Source organism: Petaurus breviceps, unplaced genomic scaffold (assembly GCF_028583685.1).
Source record: "Petaurus breviceps papuanus isolate PSGF00001 unplaced genomic scaffold, PetGlider_PUasm1.0 90925, whole genome shotgun sequence".
Classification (NCBI taxonomy): Eukaryota; Metazoa; Chordata; class Mammalia; order Diprotodontia; family Petauridae; genus Petaurus; species Petaurus breviceps.
Window position 1 is genome coordinate 23289608 of NW_027187380.1, and position 19103 is coordinate 23308710.

Consider the following 19103-nt stretch of genomic DNA (forward strand, 5'->3'; position numbering starts at 1 on the left):
CCACCTAACTGCCCCTCTATCACTTATTTTCAAACTTTCCCTGTGTAATGGCTCATTCCCTGCTGCCTACAAACACAACCATGTTTCCCCCAGTCTGAAAAACCCTTCACTTGATCCTTTCATCCCCACTGTTGTTCTGTATCTCTTCTTCCCTTTTATAGAAGTTTCAAAATGACAGTCTACAATAGGTTGCCTCCACTTTCCTCTCACTCTTCTTTCTAAAACCCCTCTTAATTCTACTCTTTTCCCTCCATTAATTATTTCCTACTTATTTTTATATAGCTAGTTTGTATATATTTGTTTGCATGTTGTCTCTCCCCCATTATATTGTGAGTTCCTTCAAGGCAGGGGCTATCTTTTGCCTCCTTTGTATCCCCTTTGCTTAGCACAGTGCCTGGCACATAGCAGGTACTTAATAAATTCTGTTGATTGATTAATCCTACCTTTAGCAGGACCTTTCCCCAGTGCCTTTCCTTCTAAGGCTATACTCAATCTTCTCTGCATGTATCTTTTATTATGGAGTTATTTACACATTGGCACCATGAATAGAGCACTGGCCCTGGAATCAGGAGGACCTGAGTTCAAATATGGCCTCAAATACTTAACACTTACTAGCCATATGACCTTGGGCAAGTCACTTACCCCCAATTGCCCTGCCTTCCGCCCTCTAAAAAGCAAAAAAAAACAAAACAAAACAAAAAATATATATAATTAGGCAGGGCTACAAAGCTTCAAAGACTTTTTATTTATTTGTCTACCTCTGACTTTTTTGTAGTTGAAAATTCATATACCATTTCTAAGAACTTTAAAGTGGCTAAATCATTCCAAATCATAACGTGCACTTAATAGCTGATGTCCCTTTAATCCCAGTGACAAGAACTCCTTTTAGTCAATAGAGATAATAAGCTGAGTTACTCATTTTAGGGCACCTGAGGTGGCATAGTAAATGCTGGACTTGGATTCAGCAAAACCTTAATTTAAATCCTGCCTTATAAACTGTGAACTTGGGCAAAGCACTTAATTTCTGCCTCAACTCTATCTATAAAATGGGCATAGTAATAGGACCTGCCTACCTGGAGGGTTGTAAAGATCAAATGAAATAGCATATAAAGTGATGTGCAAATCTTCAAGTAGTGTAAGTGCTAGCTATTAGAGCTAGTTCTAATTGGCTTCAAAGACCAGTTACCAGCCTATAGTTACCAATTACCAGCCTATCCATAAGACACATAATTTTACTCTGTTTTAGTGTCATATGTCTTCACAGCAACATTTAAAAAAATTCAAATTATCATATTTGTTCTTAGAGTTTGGTAAGGAACATCAGAATGCTTAAGCCTGCTTCATGGCCAACTATGTTAAGAAATGTTTTATTTCCTTTTTATTTCAGATTAAGAATGACGCAAAGGAGAATATTTTGTTCCAGTGCAAATGTTTATTCTCAAGTGCCTGATGGAGGATGGGGCTGGGTAGTGGCTTGCACATTTTTCGTGGTAGAAGCTTTTACATATGGTGTCATCAAATCATTTGGCATCTTCTTTAATGATATAAGGGACAGTTTTAAGGAAACCAACAGCAAAGTCTCATGGATAATATCAATATGCGTGTTTGTGCTAACATTTACAGGTTAGTACATCTTTCAGTTTATATCTTAAATAAGTTTTTTTTTATTATTGACATGTTTAGATACTTATTCTCTGTTTGGAAGCTCATTTCATAAAAGGGCAAAGCTGCCCGTTATAACTTCAGTTAGGCCATAAGGTTGATATTATCACTTTTTCCAGCTGAAGAAATTAGAGGAAGAGTTCATGCAACAGTCCAGTCCAATAGACATTGATTAAGTGCCTACTATATACAAAGGTCTATGAGAAATAAAACTTTCAATCTGATATTGAAAGTTCAGTATAATATATACACAAGTAATAGATATAATACTGAATAAAACATAAATTCATTAAATCTAAAGCTCTGTATGATGTTGATTGGAATGATGGAATATTCATTTCCATTGCAGAGAGGAGAAACTTCATGGAGGAGGTAGGTAGAATTTGAGCAGGGTCTTAAAGGATGAATAGGATTTTAGGAAGCAGACATCTAACAGAAAGTATTCCAAACATAGGAAATAAGACAAGGTATGAAACCAGAAATAAAGTTGTAGAATCTAGATTGTCAGAGTGGTCCCTTTATTAATTCAATGGTTTTTTGCATGTCTGTCTAGTTATGCTAGTCTAGAACTCATAGCATTCAGTTGTTTAGTCCTTGGCAGGCTAGAATCATAGACTCAGAATCAGAAGGGACCAGAGAGGTCATGTAGTTCAACTCCTACCCAAAGAATGAATAGCAGCTACAAAATCCCTGACATGCATCATCAGATCTTTACTTTAGAGCTTGTGATGGATGCATCTGTATTTCCCAGGGCAATTCACTTGAATTTTAGACAGTTCTCTTCAGCAAGCTTTTCCTGTTATATTTCCCCCTTTACAGAAAAAAGAAAATCTCTCTTCCTTTAACTTACATTCGTTTATCCTTCTTTTGAGTATTTCCTTCAAATATTTGCAAAATACTAATCATGTCCACTCAGTGCTTTTAGGCTTTTCTTCTTCCGGATTAATTTGTCCAGTTTTTATTCAGTCCTCAAAGGACATGGTTTTCAAGCCCGCTTATTATAATCATGGACATTTTTTTTTACATATTTCAGATTATTGCTGACTCATTACCAATGTCCCTTCTAAAACATTGCCCAGAACCAGACACAGAACTCTAGATATGGTTTGACTATGGTTTTAACATCCACTCAAGTGTATCATAAAAATATTTTTCCTAAGAGAAGATAGATTCAAAGATGAATAGGTATGTAAGTATATAAAGTACAATAAAATAGCATTCATGGCTTTGGGACTGAGGTGACAGTAATTACAGTAAAGATTGTGCAGTGTACCCACATTCTATATCATAAAATAACATAAGATGCTGTACTTCTCCAGATAAGACATACCACCTCTCAACCCTGTATCTATACCTGGAATTTACTCCCTCCTCCTCTACCTCATAGAATCTTTGGTTTCCTTCCAAGTTCAGTTCAAGTCCCCACCTCCTGTAGGAATACTATCTTGATTCCTTACTGTCCAGAAATCATCTTGTATTAGCTTTTTTTATATTTTGCTTTTTATTTTTTGTATAAATACTGTTTTTCTCCAGTAGAATTTAAACTCTCTGAGGACAGAGATTACTTTGTTTTTTTGTCTTATATGTACAGTGCCTGGCACACAGTAGGCACTCAAAAAATATTTAAATGAATGAATTAGTAGATCTCAAGCTCTTAATGATAATTAGCTTTTGATGCTTCAGTGGATCTATGGTCTCACCAGGGTATTTTCGTTCCTACCCATCCCCTATACCAGAATGAAAGTTTCTTCTACAAGTTCATCAAAATCTCTTCTTAGTGCCTTTTCATCTGGATCAATTTCTTTTTCTCCCTTTCTATTATAGTCTTTCTATTCTGAATATGCCTCCTTTCATTGAAGGGAGGTAGTGGATTGTGATTGTGGAATTAGTACTCATTTTCAGACATAATGGATGTTTTTTATTTATTTCATTTGCTTTTTACATCACATTTATTTCCAAATACTCTGGTTCCCTACCTAGCTAGCCTTCCTTTGTAACAAAGATTTTTTTTTAAATTTTTCATAGAAACAACCAATACATCTGCCATGTCTGACAGTAGTATATGCAACATTCCACAACCATAGTCCCCCACCTCTTCAATGAAAGGAAGCACAGATGTTCTATCTTCTCTTTGTAGAGCCAGCCTTCATCATATAATTATACAATGTTCAGTTTCTTTTTATTGTTCTTTTCATTTACATTTTTGTAATTGTGTATATTGTTTTCCCAGTTCTGTTTCCTTCATTCTACATTTCAGTCATCTTCCCATGTTTCTTGGAGGTCCTCATGTTTGCCATGTCTTATGATAAGTAAAATTCCATCATAATCATATATCAACATTTGTTTAGCTATTCCTCAGTCAATAGACATCTACTTTTTTTATTTATTTGCTAACATAAAAAGGATTGCTATGATTCCCATATGGATGAGTGGTCAAAAGACATGAACAAAGAGTTCTCACATGAAAGATTGCTCACTATTAGTAAACATAGAAAGACTGTTACAAATCTCTAATAATAAAAGAAATAAAAATCAAAACAGCTCTAAGATTTCACCCTACACTTAGAAAAATAAGCAATGATAACAATATGGAAATAGTTTATTTTGGAAGGGCTGGAAAAGAAGCAGACTGACTTACTCCACTAATGGTGGAGCTGTGAATTGTCTCAGCCCTTCTAGAAAGCAATTTGGGATTATGCTTAAAAATTGAATAAAATATCCATACTCTGACTCAGAATTCCCACTTAGGTTCATAGGATTCTACATTTACAATTAGAAGAGATCTCAGAGACCCTCAAGTATAACAACAACCTCACTTTACTGATGAGGAAACTGAGGCACAGGTAAGAGTGACTTGTCTGGAGTCGCATAGGTAGTGTGTGAGGCACCATTCTAATTCAGGTCTTCCTGAAACCAATTACAGCATTCTATCTACTATGCAACTGTATCTCAAAGACAAAGAAAAAGTCCCATAACCAAAATATTCATAGCATTTTTTTTGGCATTGGTTATGAACTGGAAAAAAGTGAATGCCCATCCACGGGGGCATGCCTGAACAAATTGTGGTACATAAATGTAATGGAATATTACTGTGCTCTAAGAAAAGATGTTTATGAATAATTCAGAGAAACATGGGAAGATACTTATGAACTGAACTAATGCAGAACCAGGAAAATAATATACACAGTAACTACAACATAAATGCAAAGAATAAAGCAAAACTGAATACTGTGTAATTATAATAAACAACGTTGGTCCTACAGAAGAGTTTAGAAAATTCATTGAAGAGATGGGAAACCATGAGGGTAGAAAATCACATAAACTGAAATGTGTTGGTTTCGCTAAAAATGATTTGGGTTTGGTTTTTTTGGTTTTCTTTCTAAAATGTTTTGAGTTTTGTCTTTTTTATTATCTTTATAAGGGATGGCTTGTTAGGTAGAAAAAGGTAAAAAGATATAATTTAAAATGAAGATATATAAAAAAGGTGTAAATAAAAATAAGATTTTAAAATTGCTGTTATGAATATTTTTACATACATAAGATCTTTCTGTCTTTGACCTCCTTGGGGTATACACCCAGCAGGGATATCTCTGGGTCAAAGGGTATGGAAATATTATTAGCATTTTTTGCATAATTCTTGATTGTTTTCCCAAGTGGTTGGACAAATTTAGAGCTCTACCTGCAGTATAACCATCTTCCTGAAACATTTCAAACATATATACATATGCATATGCATATACATACATATATATATATATATAAATATTTTTTTAAGTAGATCATGGTACTACCCTCAGATCTTTTATACATTTTTGTAGTTGCTTTGAAATAGGATTTCTCCATTATTTCTTCCTGGTTTTTGTTGTTGCTGTATAGAATTACTAACAAATTTTATGAATGTATGTTATCCCCGCTACCTTCTTTGAAACAATTAATAGCTTCTGTTAATCTTTGCCGATTTTCTTTAAAAAAAAAAAAACCCTATCATCTCCAAGTAGGGATAATTTTGTCTTTCTTCCCCAATGATTATGCTTTTAATTTCTTTCTCTATTATTGCTATTGCTAATATTTTTAGGGCTATGTCAGATAGTAGAAGGAAAAATAGACACACTCCTGCTTTACTCCTCTATTTACTGGGACAATAGTATCTATTGACAGAATTGTGGGATTTGGGGACTATGTCGTTTCCCTAATATCAAACCATGTTTTCATTCCTGTTATCTAGCATAAAATGCTGAATTTTAGATATACTGAGATTTTTCTTTAAATGTTTGGTTTTGTCAGTAAATAACTATAGAATGTTCTAATAATAATTTTTGTTTCTTTCCCATTTGTTGTCAATTCATCTTATTTTTTATTTTGAAAATTTTATTTTCCTCCTTTTAACTAAGAGATAAGCTAACAGTTTATCAGTTACATGAATTTTTTCAAAGAACTCTTAGTATTATTTTTATTGACCCTTTATCTTCCATTTTGTCTATTTCTCTAATTTGTAAAATGTTTCCTTCCGTTCTTATTTTGTTTTGTTAAATCTGTTGATACTTTAATTTTTTTAAGAACATTATCAGTTCATTAAGCCTCTTTTTCTATTTTGTTTAGTGTGTATTTTCAGAGATATTATTTTTCCTCTGAAGGCTGCTTTATCTGCATTCCCAGAATGTTGGCGAGTTGTATCATCATTTTTCTTTCGTATGGGGGTTAATTGTTGCTATAATTTGTTCTTTAATTGACCCATTCAGAGTAGCAATATTAACTCTCCATTTAGGAATTTTTTTTCCTTATATTCTCGGTTCAAAAAAGTATATGCTTAATATTTTTTCTGCCTTTTAAAGCTTATTATTTTTTGTGTCCCAGCATGTGATCTATTTTTGTAAAACTACCATGTAGTCTTGAGAAGAGCATATTATTAAATATCCCCATTCAGAAAACATCATACCTTTCAATCCTTGTTCAGTTCTATATTTTTTTTTCTGTATATATTTGTATCATATTTATCCAACTCTGGGAGAAAATAATTAAGATCGTCTATAATTATTATATTACAATCTATTATTTTTGGTTAACTTTTCCTTTAATAACTAACATGCTATATGCTATTTGGTGAATATGTATGTAATACTGATGTTGCTTCATTGTCCATGGAACCATTAAGCAAGCTGTAGTTTTCCCTAGTTACCTCTCTTGACATTCTGAATTTTAATTTTTGGTGCCTGAAAGCAGAGATGCAAGTCTTTTTTTGGAATTTGTAGGGAGAGAGAGAGAGAGAGAGAAAGAGAGAGAGAACATATTGTTCAACCTCTGATTTTCATTCTGTATGTGTCTATTTTTAGATGTGTTTATTGTATTCAGATCATTGGGTTTTATTTTCTTTGTCTGTTCAACAGTTCTGGGAACTCTTCCTGTATTATTTCCTGTAGTGTGATATTCAGGATTTTAAATTTCTCATATTTGGGGTGGCCAGGTAGCACAGTGAGTAAGAGCACTGGCCCCAGAGTCAGGATGATCTGGAATTGAATCCGGGCTCAGACACTTAGCACCTACCCAGAAACACCTGGCCATGTAACCTTGAGCAAGTTACTTAACCCCAATTGCTTTAAATAAATAAATAAATAAATTTAGCATATTCTTCAAGGAAAGCTGTGATCCTTAAGTTATTTCTTTATATCCTGAATTCAAGATCAACCAGTTTGGTGTATATAGAATTCATGTGTTTTTTTCAAAATTATTATCTTCTACTTCTCTTCTGCCAATTTTTCTTCCATTTCTGAACTTAAAATTTGTCACTTTATTTTTCAGTGCCTCCATTTCTTTAGAAAGAAATCTTATATTCAGAGTTCCTTATCCTATTATTTGTCTTCTTTAATTCTTCATTGAGAATTGATTATGCCCTAATTTCCAAACTAGTATCTTTTAAAAGTCTTATTTCTCTTCTGAATTATTCTGGAGTTTCTTGCTGTTGTTCCATACATGATCTGTGGGTTATCATCAGAATTCTCTTTTCCACTGGGGATTTTGGGTTCATTTTGTTTCCTAGTATATAATACTTATTCAATATGTTGTGACCTTTCTTGAACTCTTATGTATTTTTCTTTCAGTCTTTATGAGTCAGCCAGCTGTTTTGTCTGGTTAAGAACTAGGCTTACATGTATTCAATCTTTTTCTCTGAAATTTTTTGTTTTTCATTCATTTCCTTTTGTTTTTAGTAGTTTCTCTCTAGTTTCCATTCTTACTCTGCAGCTTCCATTCCACGAATACACTGGTGCCCAATGTAGCACATTCAGCCTCTGTGCATTGGAGGTATGTAGCAACACAGTTGGCTTTCTGTCCAGAGTAAACACTGAGGAGAAGGATAGACACCAGCTAGGTTTCTGGTTGTCTTTATCTTAGATACAGAAACCCCTTGGACTCCTTCTTCAACTGGCTCTACCTTGCTCTTCCTCCTCTTCACCACCATTTGTATTTCCTTTCCTTTGAGTATCCCAGAATCGGTGTCTTCTGCTTATTACAGGGTGGGGGAAGAGGGTTCAGACTGAGTCACTGCTGTGAGGATTACTCTTTTGAAGTTGTGGGGTTAGAGTAGCATGTGTGAATGAACTCTCCACTGTTTTGCTGATCATATGACAATCCCAAACAATTCTTGCCTTGTCTGCCAAAAATTCCACCACATAGGAACTACTGATCATTATAAAGTCCTTGTTCTGTTACTGTCTCAAGGAATCATATTAAATAGAAATGCCTCACTGGGTTGGATGAGTGACCTATTCTCTATAATGAATTAATGTGTTGTCCTTGAAACAAGGTTTTTTGTTGTTTTTTTTTTTTTGTTTTTGGAGGGGAGAAGGCAGGACAATTAGGGTTAAGTGACTTACCCAAGGTCACACAGCTAGCAAGTGTGTCAAGTGTCTGAGGCCAGATTTGAACTCAGGTCCTCCTGACTCCAGGGCTGGTGCTCCATTCACTGTGCCACCTAGCTACCCCTTGAAACAAGGTTTTAAAATCAGAGGCTGTGATTTTTAATTTTAGATGTGCTACTTACTAGCTCTGTGACCTTGGGTAAATCACTTAACCCTCCTAAATCTCAGTTTTCTGTTCTGTAAAATAAAGATGAATTAAATGACATTCCAGCTCTAAATTCTATGAACCTATGAATCTACTTGTGTGTTAAATCTATACAACCTCTTAGGGTGTATGTTCTACATGTTTCTTTCCCACTGTATAAGATATTACATTATTATATTAGTCCTAAAATTGATACAAAAGATCTAGAACTAACTCTGATGTGATTTCTAAGGGGCAAGTTATGTCATCTTTTTGAAACCTCAATTTCCTCATCTGAAAAATAAAAGATTTTTAGGTAGTTGATGTAAGGCCATATCCAACTATAATTAAGATTACAGTGAAGATAATATTTCCAAGTTGTAAAAGGTTAATTTTCTCAGAAAGCTAATTAATATGTGCTGTACTCAGGTTTCAGAATAAATAGGCTTGAATTTAATCTCTTCTATCACTAAGGACAACAATGTTGTCAACAAGAAGCTTCTATATTATTTTCTTTTAACACCAGCAGAAAACGAAGTCCTTTTCCAACTATCATTTCTCCTTCAGATTAAGGTGACATCTTGCATACAAGTCATATCAGATATTGGTTTAAATTTTACTAAATTCTGTTTATGAAGTCAGATTTGACCTCTGGTCTGTTTTCCCTGATATCAAGCACTTTTTTTGAGATTCTCTGCTATACTGCCCATCCTTTGCCAATTAGTTATAATCTTAACAAGCTGTTAATGTCTATCCAAGTGAAACATAATTAGGAAGGTAAATGCTGGAGCATAATATAATATAAAACCAAATGAATTTTTGGCTTATCTATTATCTTTTAATATCTTTACCTATAATTCCCATCTATTAGTGAAGATAAATGAAAGATCATTTACTTAGGTCACATAAACCAACTCTTTTCATAGGGAGGGAAAAATAGCTGGAATTTTACCCTAAATGTTGATTTTTTTGAAATATTAATTTAAATATACAGTGTGAAAGAAAGCCAAAATGACAAAATTCTAAACACTGGACCAAAACCAGACTAGTTTTGATTACAGAAAATCTTTAGCATGATAAAGCTTTTCTTGTTTTCTGTGTCAGCTGACTTAGTTTTGACTAGGTTTTCATTCTGTCTCTTTTGCTTGATTAAAAAAAATAAACATTTATCACGTACCTACTATGTTAAGGATGCTTCATTGAGGGATAATGAGGCACAGTTCCTGCCCTCCAGGATCCAAAAAATCAGAACCTAAAAATATTACTATAGTTTAAAATGATGGACTGAAATGAACAAAATTCTTCATTAAGACCCGTCTTAATTGCCTAATTGCCCCCATTGTCCTCCTGATATTTTCTTTTAACAGTTTTATTTCTCTTTTAAATTATTCTGGAATTTCTTGGGGTCATTCTATGATTTTAGGATTAATCACAGAATTCTCTTTTTGATTAAGGAACTTTGGTTCACTCTCCTTTCTGGATTCTTCAAGTTCCTTAATCATTCTTCCTTTTGTCTTTCTGTTTGTTTATATGTTTATGAGCTACATTTTTATTTAGGCTTCCTTTTCTTAGGCTTTTATTCTTTCAGGCTCTCTCTTGCATTCTCAGTCTCTTGTCTCTGATTTTCCACCACAGTCTTTGACCCCCTCGCCCTTCCATTGACAACCAGAACCCCCATCTTAGTTGTCTTTGGTCTGCTCCAGTTATGAGGTTTGATTACCCAGAAAGGTTCCTGCCCAAAGTAAACTCTTGGGAAGAGCTCTACCTATCACTGAGTTTCCAGTTCCTTTTCCCTTGGATGAAAGCTCTTTCTCCTCTATACCATGATTGCTATCCATATTTTTCCCCCCTCTTCATCCAAGTATTCTCCCTTCCCTTTAAGTAACTTGAAAGAATCACTGTCTGCTGCCTCTTGTGGGTGAGAATGGATCAGGATTGTCACTGCTGTGGGGAGGGACTAGGCAGGGACCCTGACAGCAGCACAAGTTTGTAAAATTGCTTGTGCTCACTATCTCATGTTCTTGGAGATCAGATAGGTTGAAAGGGGAGTCATGGAGTAGGTTTGTTAAGTACTTAAGTTCTCCTTTGTTATTTCATGAGTTTTTAAACTATCCATTATGGTGTTTCTATTTTGTGGTTCCAATTTTAGTTATTCTATATCTGCTACATAATTCCCCAGAGGAAGGAGGATGTTTAAGTTTACTGAAAACAGGTACCTCATTTTGCTGGTCATGTGACCCCCTATAAAAGAGAGAGAAACATAATAGAGGCAGATACAAAGTTCTATATCTTGGTTTTAAAAAAATGTTATAGGTATAGGATGGGAGAGAGTAATGGGAATGTAAATTTTTAAGATCTTCCCTGCCCCTAGGCTAAAGTGCACCTGGAGCCTGGGGTGGGAGGCTTGTTTTTCAGTAGATACTTTTTGATTGGCCAGTGGGTCCAGAAGATTGTTACATTCTCTGAGCCAGGAGAAGACTATATAAACCCTGATTTGAGGCTTTGTTTTGGGGGTCACTTTGAGAAGTGTTCTGTGATTTGATCAGATGAGACTATGGGAAGCTGTTGTTGAGAACCCCCTGGCTTTGAAAAACCCAGATGTTGATTTGGGGCTCACTTTGAGAAGTGTTCTGTGATTTGATCAGATGAGACTCTGGGAAGCCGTTGTTGAGAGCCCCCTGGCTTTGAAAAACCCAGATGTTGATTTGGTATGGATGTAATGGTTGGACAGTTTGGAAACCTGTCTACTTGATAATTCTGCTGTATACTCTGAAGTTCAGAGTGCTGACCTTTTTCCCCTGAACTAGGTAAATGATACATATTTGACTGATTAAAGTAAGCTTGTTAACCCATTTTGAGTTGCTTTCCTTTATCAAAGCAGATCCAAGAACCTGTGCTGGCAGCCACCCTGGAGACGCTGGGGTGCTTGCTGCTACAGAGAGGCAAAGCTAGATAAGAATTTCTATAATAAAAATCTTAGGCTCATACTAGACTAGCTCAGTGTGAGTCAGTAGAGTGATAAGTCAAAATGGTGCTATCTTTGGCTACCTTAAGAGAGGTATGGTATCCAAAATGAGGTCAGAACACACCAACATAGCATTCAGGTTTGGAAACCAGATTTTGGGAAAGACCCTGAAAAGCTGGAGCATATTAATGAAGAAGGCGACCAAAAAAGTGAGAGGACTAGTGAAGATACCATAATCAGGATCCAGTGAAAAAACTTAGGAATGTTTCTTTCAGAGAAGAGAGAACATGATAGCAGTTTTCTGATTTCTGGAAGGCCACCATGAAGAGGGATTAGATTTGCTTTACTTGGTCGCAGATGGTACAACTAGAAGCATTGGGTAGAAGATGCAGAGAAGAAAATTAAGACTTGTTGGAAGGAACAACTTCCTAACAATTAGAGCTATCCAAAAGTGGAATGGGCTGCTTCTTGGTAACAGGTTCCACCTTACTAGAGGTCTTCAAGCAGAGGATGGAAGACTATTTGTGGAAAATCATGGAATTTTCAGAGTTGAGACCTCAGTGGACAGTTAGTCCAACCCAAAAGAACCACCACCACCACCCCCAAGATGCTCAAAAAGTAGATAGTCCCTTTTCTGGACACTTTATGGTTTATCAGTATCTTTTGTAAAATGTGGTATCCTCTAATACTTCAGATGAGGTCTGACTCAGACAGAGTACAGTAGGGCTTACACCTCCTTATTTTTAGATGCTATGTATCTCTTAATGCAACCTGAAGTCACATGGGCTTTTTTTGGCTGTCAGATTACACACACCATTGACTGACTGAACTTTCAGTCAGATAAAACACCAACACTTTTTTCAGATGAGCAACAGTTCATCTAGCCCAGGCCTACACAATTTGCAGCCCACAGGCTCTTAAGGCCCTCAGTCCACTTGCTGCATGCCAAAGGATGTCCTCTACATACAAAGGATGTTTTCCTCTATGTTTTTCATGGGCTGCCTGAAATCCTTTGGCTGGTGGCAAGTTGTACAGGCCTGAAATCGTGAAGATTTTTGTTCTGTTTTGTTGAACCCAGTGTATGACATTTCTTTTATTTCTACTATATTTCATCTTACGAGATTCAGCCTAATGGATTAACCATCTTTTGTGGTTTTCATTGTTATCTATCACGGTGGTATCAAACTCAAATAGAAAAGGGGAGCCACTGCATCATACAGAACAATCTCCACAAGCTGCATATTGACTTAGAAAACAAATATTAACATCATCTATGTCTTATTGTATTTTTGTTTATTTTGTTAAATATTTCCCATTACATTTTAGTCTGGCTCAGGTGCACTCAGGAGTGTTGTAGGCTACATTAGACACTTGTTTGGACGTTGAGCTTGTCTGAACTGGTATACCAGGATGTTTTAGGGAGCATCAGCATGTAAGGCAAGTCCCCTAATATAATGGCATAGGTTGGGATGGAGTGAAAGATTGTGAGACAGGTACTAAACACCTTGAGAATGGAAAGAGAATAACACTGGAGATGGCAGATTTAAATAGAGTGATGTAGCTGAATAGAGTGAAATGGAGATAAAGCTAGAAAATTTTACTGAGTGAGTGGCAAAGAGGAAGAGTAAGTATATACTGATGAGAAGTTTGTTAATATAATGGGAAAGCTTGAAAGACTTTATCAAATGCTTTGTTAAAATCTAGGCACATTATATCTACAGCACTTTGCCCCCCAATTTACCAGTTTTCATTATAGAGTTGCTTTCTTAAAATCAAAATGTAAGACTTCACATTTTCTCCTAGTAATTGTTTTTTTTATTAGATTCAGTCCAGTGTGTTCTAGCCCATAAAGAACTTTTAAAATACTCTCTGTGATCTTATGTGTTAGCTATCAAAAGGAAGTAAGATTCAGTTGCCATGACCTGTTCTTGATGAAACTATACTTATTCTTTGTTATAACTTCCTTCTCTAGATATTTCCTAACCATCCTTTTAAAAATATGTTATAGAATTGTGCCAAGAATAAGGCATTATAGTTTGCAGAGTTTATTCTTTTCCCTTTTTAGAAAATTGGCACATATACTCCTCCAATCCTGTGATACCTTAACCATTTTCCAAGTTCTTTCAAAAATCACTGTCACTGACTCAGCAGACATATTTACCAGTTCTTTTGGTGCCTGAACTCATTGCGGCAGCAAAGTGCTAATTTTCCTGGGTATTAACTCCTTGTTGGCCATTTTTATTCTACCTTTTCCATTCCAAAGATTTTTTTATTGGCAGAAAATGCAAACATAAAGTAAGAAATAAACAGTTCTGCCTTCCCGTTGTATTTAGATAGTCATTGTCCCATTTACTTCAAACATATTCTTTCTTTTGTAACCCTTAGAATGAGTAGAGGCTGTCAGGGAAAGCTGAGATAACTTACTTACTCATGATACTATTCTTTTTTTTTTAAGCAATTGGGGTTAAGTAACTTGCTCCAGGTTACACGGCCAGTTATTTTGTGTGGGTGCCAAGTATCTGAGGCCGGAACTGATCCTGGGTCTCCCAACTCTGGGGCCGGCGCTCTTACTCACTGCACGATCCTGGCCACCCCATCTGACACTATTCTTACAGGCTTATATATTCATCTTCCTTCACCCTCCTTTGCTTCTGTCTTCTGTATGTAGCTTTTAAAAACCTGATATTTTTGTTTTTCTTTGTTAGAAGGGACAATTGTATTGGAATCTGGAAAGGTGAGTGCTAAAAAAAGTTTCAATAAAACTTTTTTTAAAATAAGTAAAAGGAAATATATGTAAAAGCATTCTGAAAATTAAGTACTACTACTAACAAGAAAAATTAGTCGAGTACCTTTCTGCATCCACTTTGGTCTCTTTAGTCAACTCCCCTTTTTCTTTAGAATTTCATTCTTGAGAGTTTCCCATTCTTCCTGAACTTACTTCCTCTGTAGAATCTCTGGGATCCTACCTATCCTTTCTCCAAACCCTTTGAAATAATTTCCATTAATCTCAAGAAGTTTAAATTTGATCAGGGGAGCCAACGTCTACATATATAAATACAAAATCTATACAGCATAATTTGGGGAACAGAAGAGTGGGCACTAGCATGTTAGACCATTACCAAATTTCCCCTTCTTTATCACAAATTCTAAAATAAACTGATTAAATCTTGTTCTGCCTCCTATCCCCTATCTTTTCCATCCCGGTTGCTATTTCCTCCTTGAATGAAAACCAGATTCAGAATAGAATTCCCCCTTGTTTGATCCCTTAACTTTTAGAGCATTAAATTATCCTTTAGGTAAGTCAGGAAATGATTAGCTGCTCTGATTTTTGCTGAGTTTTATCACATGTCTAGAAAACTGAAGTCCCTAATAACTACTATTTCTGTAGAAGGCATTCTCACTTAAGCATGCACTAGACTACATTAGGAATTTTTAACCTCTTTTATGAAATTGGACCTTTCTCACAGTCTGGTACAGCCAATCGACCCCTTCTCAGAATAATGTTTTTAAATGCATAAAATAAAATACATGACGGGGAAGCTAGGTGGCGCAGTGAATAGAGCACCAGCCCTGGAGTCAGGAGGACCTGAGTTCAAATGTGACAGACACTTAACACAAAAAACTAGCCGTGTGACCTTGGGCAAGTCACTTAACCCCAATTGCCCTACCTCCCCCTCTCCAAAAAGCAAAATAAAATAAAATACATGAGATTACAAAGCAAATCAATTATCTTGAAATACAGTTGTCAGAAACATATTTTTTAAAGTTTGTGAACCCCAGCCCCCCAGGTTAAGAACTCCTGGGCTACATGGTCTCTGTAGTCCCTTCCAACCTTCATTTTCTGAAAAAGTTTATAACCTTATGCTATGAACCAAGGCTAATCATCAATGAAATCCTTCCCCCAAATTCAAGTATATTTCTGAGGGATTTTTATACTAATTGCACCAAACAGTGATTAATATTTGAAAGCAAAAGTATATGGGAGAGAGATAAAAGTAGGAGAATAACAAAAGGCAGAATAGATCAGTAAAAATAAGGCAAGAGACTGAATCTTGTAAACTAAAAGTAAACAAATTAATAAAGATTTTTATCAAAAAATAATTTGCAGATCCTATACTTGATTACATGCTGACATGGGGGGAGGGGTTAAGAAGAGGGAGGGGGAGAAAATTTGAAATTCAAGGGAATGTGGAACTGAATCTTATAAACTAAAAGTAAACAAACAAATTAATAAAGATTTTATCCAAAAAAATTAAAATAAAAAATAATGAGAGAATATTAGAAAGCTAGGAAAGAAAAATCACTAGAATATTGGTAGGCCCCACACATCAAAACCTAGTGAGTTTCAGGGGAAAAAAAGTGTTAGGATGGGCAGCTAGGTGGAGCAGTGAATAGAGAACACTGGTGCTGGAGTCAGGAGGACCTGAGTTCAAATCTAACCTCAAACACTTAACACTTAACTAGCTGTGTAACCTTGGGCAATTCACTTAACCCCAATTGCCTTGCCTTTCCCACTCAAAAAAAATAAGTGTTAGGAAAAATCTTCCCTCCTCAAATGGAGATATAATCCCAGAATATGTATACCTGGTTTCTTTTCATCCATTTGACATGAACAAATAATAAAATTACCCCATGAACTTTCTTAAGTGACCATTTTGTAGAACTCATTTGCCTTTTTATATACTATCTTACATTTAAGACTTAAGACAACTTCAGTTAGCATTCAAACTTATAGGACTAACTTATAACTTTATATTCTTTCAATGTAGCTCCTCTGTCCACAATATTGACCAATCGTTTTGGCCCTCGTCCAGTGGTTATTTTAGGAGGACTGCTTACCAGTGGGGGGATAATTCTGGCATCCTTTTCCAAAACTGTTGTTCATATGTACATCACTATTGGAATAATCTCTGGTAAGTGTTGCCTTGGATTGAAATTTTCCAGCTATTTAAATTTCTGTGGAGTGGGAGGAGACAGTTCACCCAAAAATTCTTCTAAATTGGGTAACTGGGTAACATTTTTTTTTACATTAGAAGTGAGATATTCCAGGTATGATATATATTATATCTGATTTTTAAAACTTCTCAGAGCACCCTTTTCCTAAGCTGATTAAAATTTATCCTTTTGAAAAACTCATTTGTTTTCCAAAGTACAACTGAACAACTGCTTTGGGATGAAGAGCATTTGTATCTGTGGGCAGTGATAAAAGTATACACTATTCATGTCATCTGCCTCATGTCTTCCACATTCAATAACACCTTCATAAAGTGCCATCCTTCATGATCTCATGGTCCAGAATGAATTACTTGGTTAGAAAAGCTAGTAACCTTATTTTCTTCTTTAAAAAGAGAGATCTTTAGAACTTTAATATCAGTTTGCTCTTTCTTCTTGGTTATCATGATACTTTCTGACATTTGTTCACAGGTCTGGGATTCTGCCTTACCTTTCTCCCTACTATCACTATACTGTCACTATACTTTGAAAAAAGACGTTCCCTGGTGACTGCAGTTGCTTCCACAGGAGAATGTTTTGCAGTATTTGCTAGTGCACCAGGTAAGTGAACCAAAATATTTTACAACTGAAAAGAGAATAACAAAAGTCCTTCTCTGTCCTTGCCCACCTTTTAGGGTGGCACAGTGAATAGAGCACTGGTGCACCTGGAGTCAGCAAGATCTGAGTTCAAATTTGACCTCAGACACTTAATAGCTGTGTGACCCTGCACAAGTCATTTAACCACTCAGCCTTAGTTTCCTCAGCCATAAGGTAAGGAGAATAATAGTATCTACCTTCCAGGATTGTTTAGAGGCTCTAATGAGATAATGAGATTGTATTTATAAAACACTTAGAACAATGCATGGCAAGTAGTGGGTGCTTAATAAATGCTACTTTTAGGGGAGGCCAGGTGGCACAGTGAGTAACAGCACCAGCCACAGAGTCAGGATGACCTGGGATCGAATTTGGGCTTAGATACTTAGCACCACACCCAGAAATAACTGGTTGTGTAACCTTGAGCAAGTTACTTAACCCCAATTGCTTTAAAAATAAATAAAATAAATGCTACTTTTTTCTACCCCGCCCCCAATCTCTTTGCCTCTTCACACTAAAATTCCCTGGCTACTACTCCTTTATGTCTTACATGGTTGCCTTCCTTCCTCAGCTGTAACTGGGAGTAATTGTAATACCTACCTACCAGGACTATTATGAGGATCAAAGTGTAAAGCACTTAGCATAGTGCCTCTCACTTAAAAGATACTTAGTAAATGCTTGGTTCCTCTCCTTGCCTTCCTTTTGCTACAACACAGTATAAGTTCTTGTTCTCTCTCTCCCTGTCTCTCTTCCATTCTCCCAAACACTTGTTTGGGATGCCTTCTCTGGACGTGTCATTTTCCATCCATGGAATGCAAACTGTTTTAATATCCCAAGCTAATTTCCAGGTAAAATATTGGGTAGAAAATAGGAATAATGTTGGATTCTTTATCATTTTTCTCTCCATTGACTCAAATAATCTAGAGCTAACTGCAGGAAAACTGTACAATGAGATCTGACGAGGAGTTCACTTGAGAGATACAGAATTCTTGGGCCCCGCAATTGTCTTGATAAAAGAGCTTTCTTTCCCCCAACTCCATTAAAAAAATGTGTAGAATGAGCTCAATACTTGTTTCAGTCGAGTCTAAAAGACTTTGAACTACTCAATAATAAAAGATGCCCTAGTTCTTCATTATATATACTAATAAAGGGGAAAGAGGCATGGGCAAAACAACTTATAATTCAAAAGCAGTAACACAGCAAAATTTGTTAAGTCAAAGAATCAAAGGATTTAGAACTTGAAGGAATCTCAGAAGTTATTGAATCCATCCCCTGCATTTTAAAACAGACCTATAGAGGAAAAGTAATTTGTCCACAGTCATGCAAAAAATAAATTAGAAGACCAGAATTTGAACCTAGATTCTCTATCTCCAAACAGCATTTTTCTCTACTTTCTTATGGTTGAAGAATCAGATTTGCTGGGTCATCATATGCTGTACTCAAAAAGAATCCTAGTACAGCAAAGCACAAATAACTGAAACTGTATTCAACATAATTTAATCTTCTCAGGGTTATTATTATGAACATCAGGCATAATGTTTTATTTGTCTAGACAGACCAGCTAATAGAAAATTGCAACGAGTGGAACAAGTGACAATTTACTGTATTTGGTAATTCTCCCTCAAACATTTTTTATTTTATCTTCTAGGCACCTCTAATAGCAGCAGCCTAGAATTCAAATCAATGGCAAGGAGGAAGAAGATCCTAGGCTGCTTTGATTTTTTTTTTAATGGATAGATAACTGGACAATAGTTTTAAAGCTGGAAAGCAACTTAGAAATCATCAAGTCCAACATATTCTTTTTAAAATAGGAAACTGAGACCTAGGGGCAGCTAGGTGGCACAGTAGATAG

The 19103-nt window shown here is 35.7% G+C and overlaps 2 protein-coding genes across 7 annotated transcripts in view; one reads left to right on the forward strand and one right to left on the reverse strand.

The window, feature by feature from the left end:
* ARSG (arylsulfatase G) overlaps window positions 1–19103 on the reverse strand; it is a 194516-nt gene that overhangs the window by 157224 nt on the left and 18189 nt on the right. The gene's annotated exons all lie outside the window — the stretch shown is intronic.
* The window catches only part of SLC16A6 (solute carrier family 16 member 6), a 44516-nt gene that overhangs the window by 15778 nt on the left and 9635 nt on the right, over window positions 1–19103 (forward strand). For both annotated transcript variants that reach the window (XM_069076559.1, XM_069076560.1), the window contains exons 2-4: window positions 1388–1623; window positions 16435–16578; window positions 17090–17218. In XM_069076559.1, coding sequence (XP_068932660.1) covers window positions 1395–1623; window positions 16435–16578; window positions 17090–17218 — 502 coding nt within the window. In that variant the 5' untranslated portion in view covers window positions 1388–1394. The remainder of the gene's footprint in view (window positions 1–1387; window positions 1624–16434; window positions 16579–17089; window positions 17219–19103) is intronic.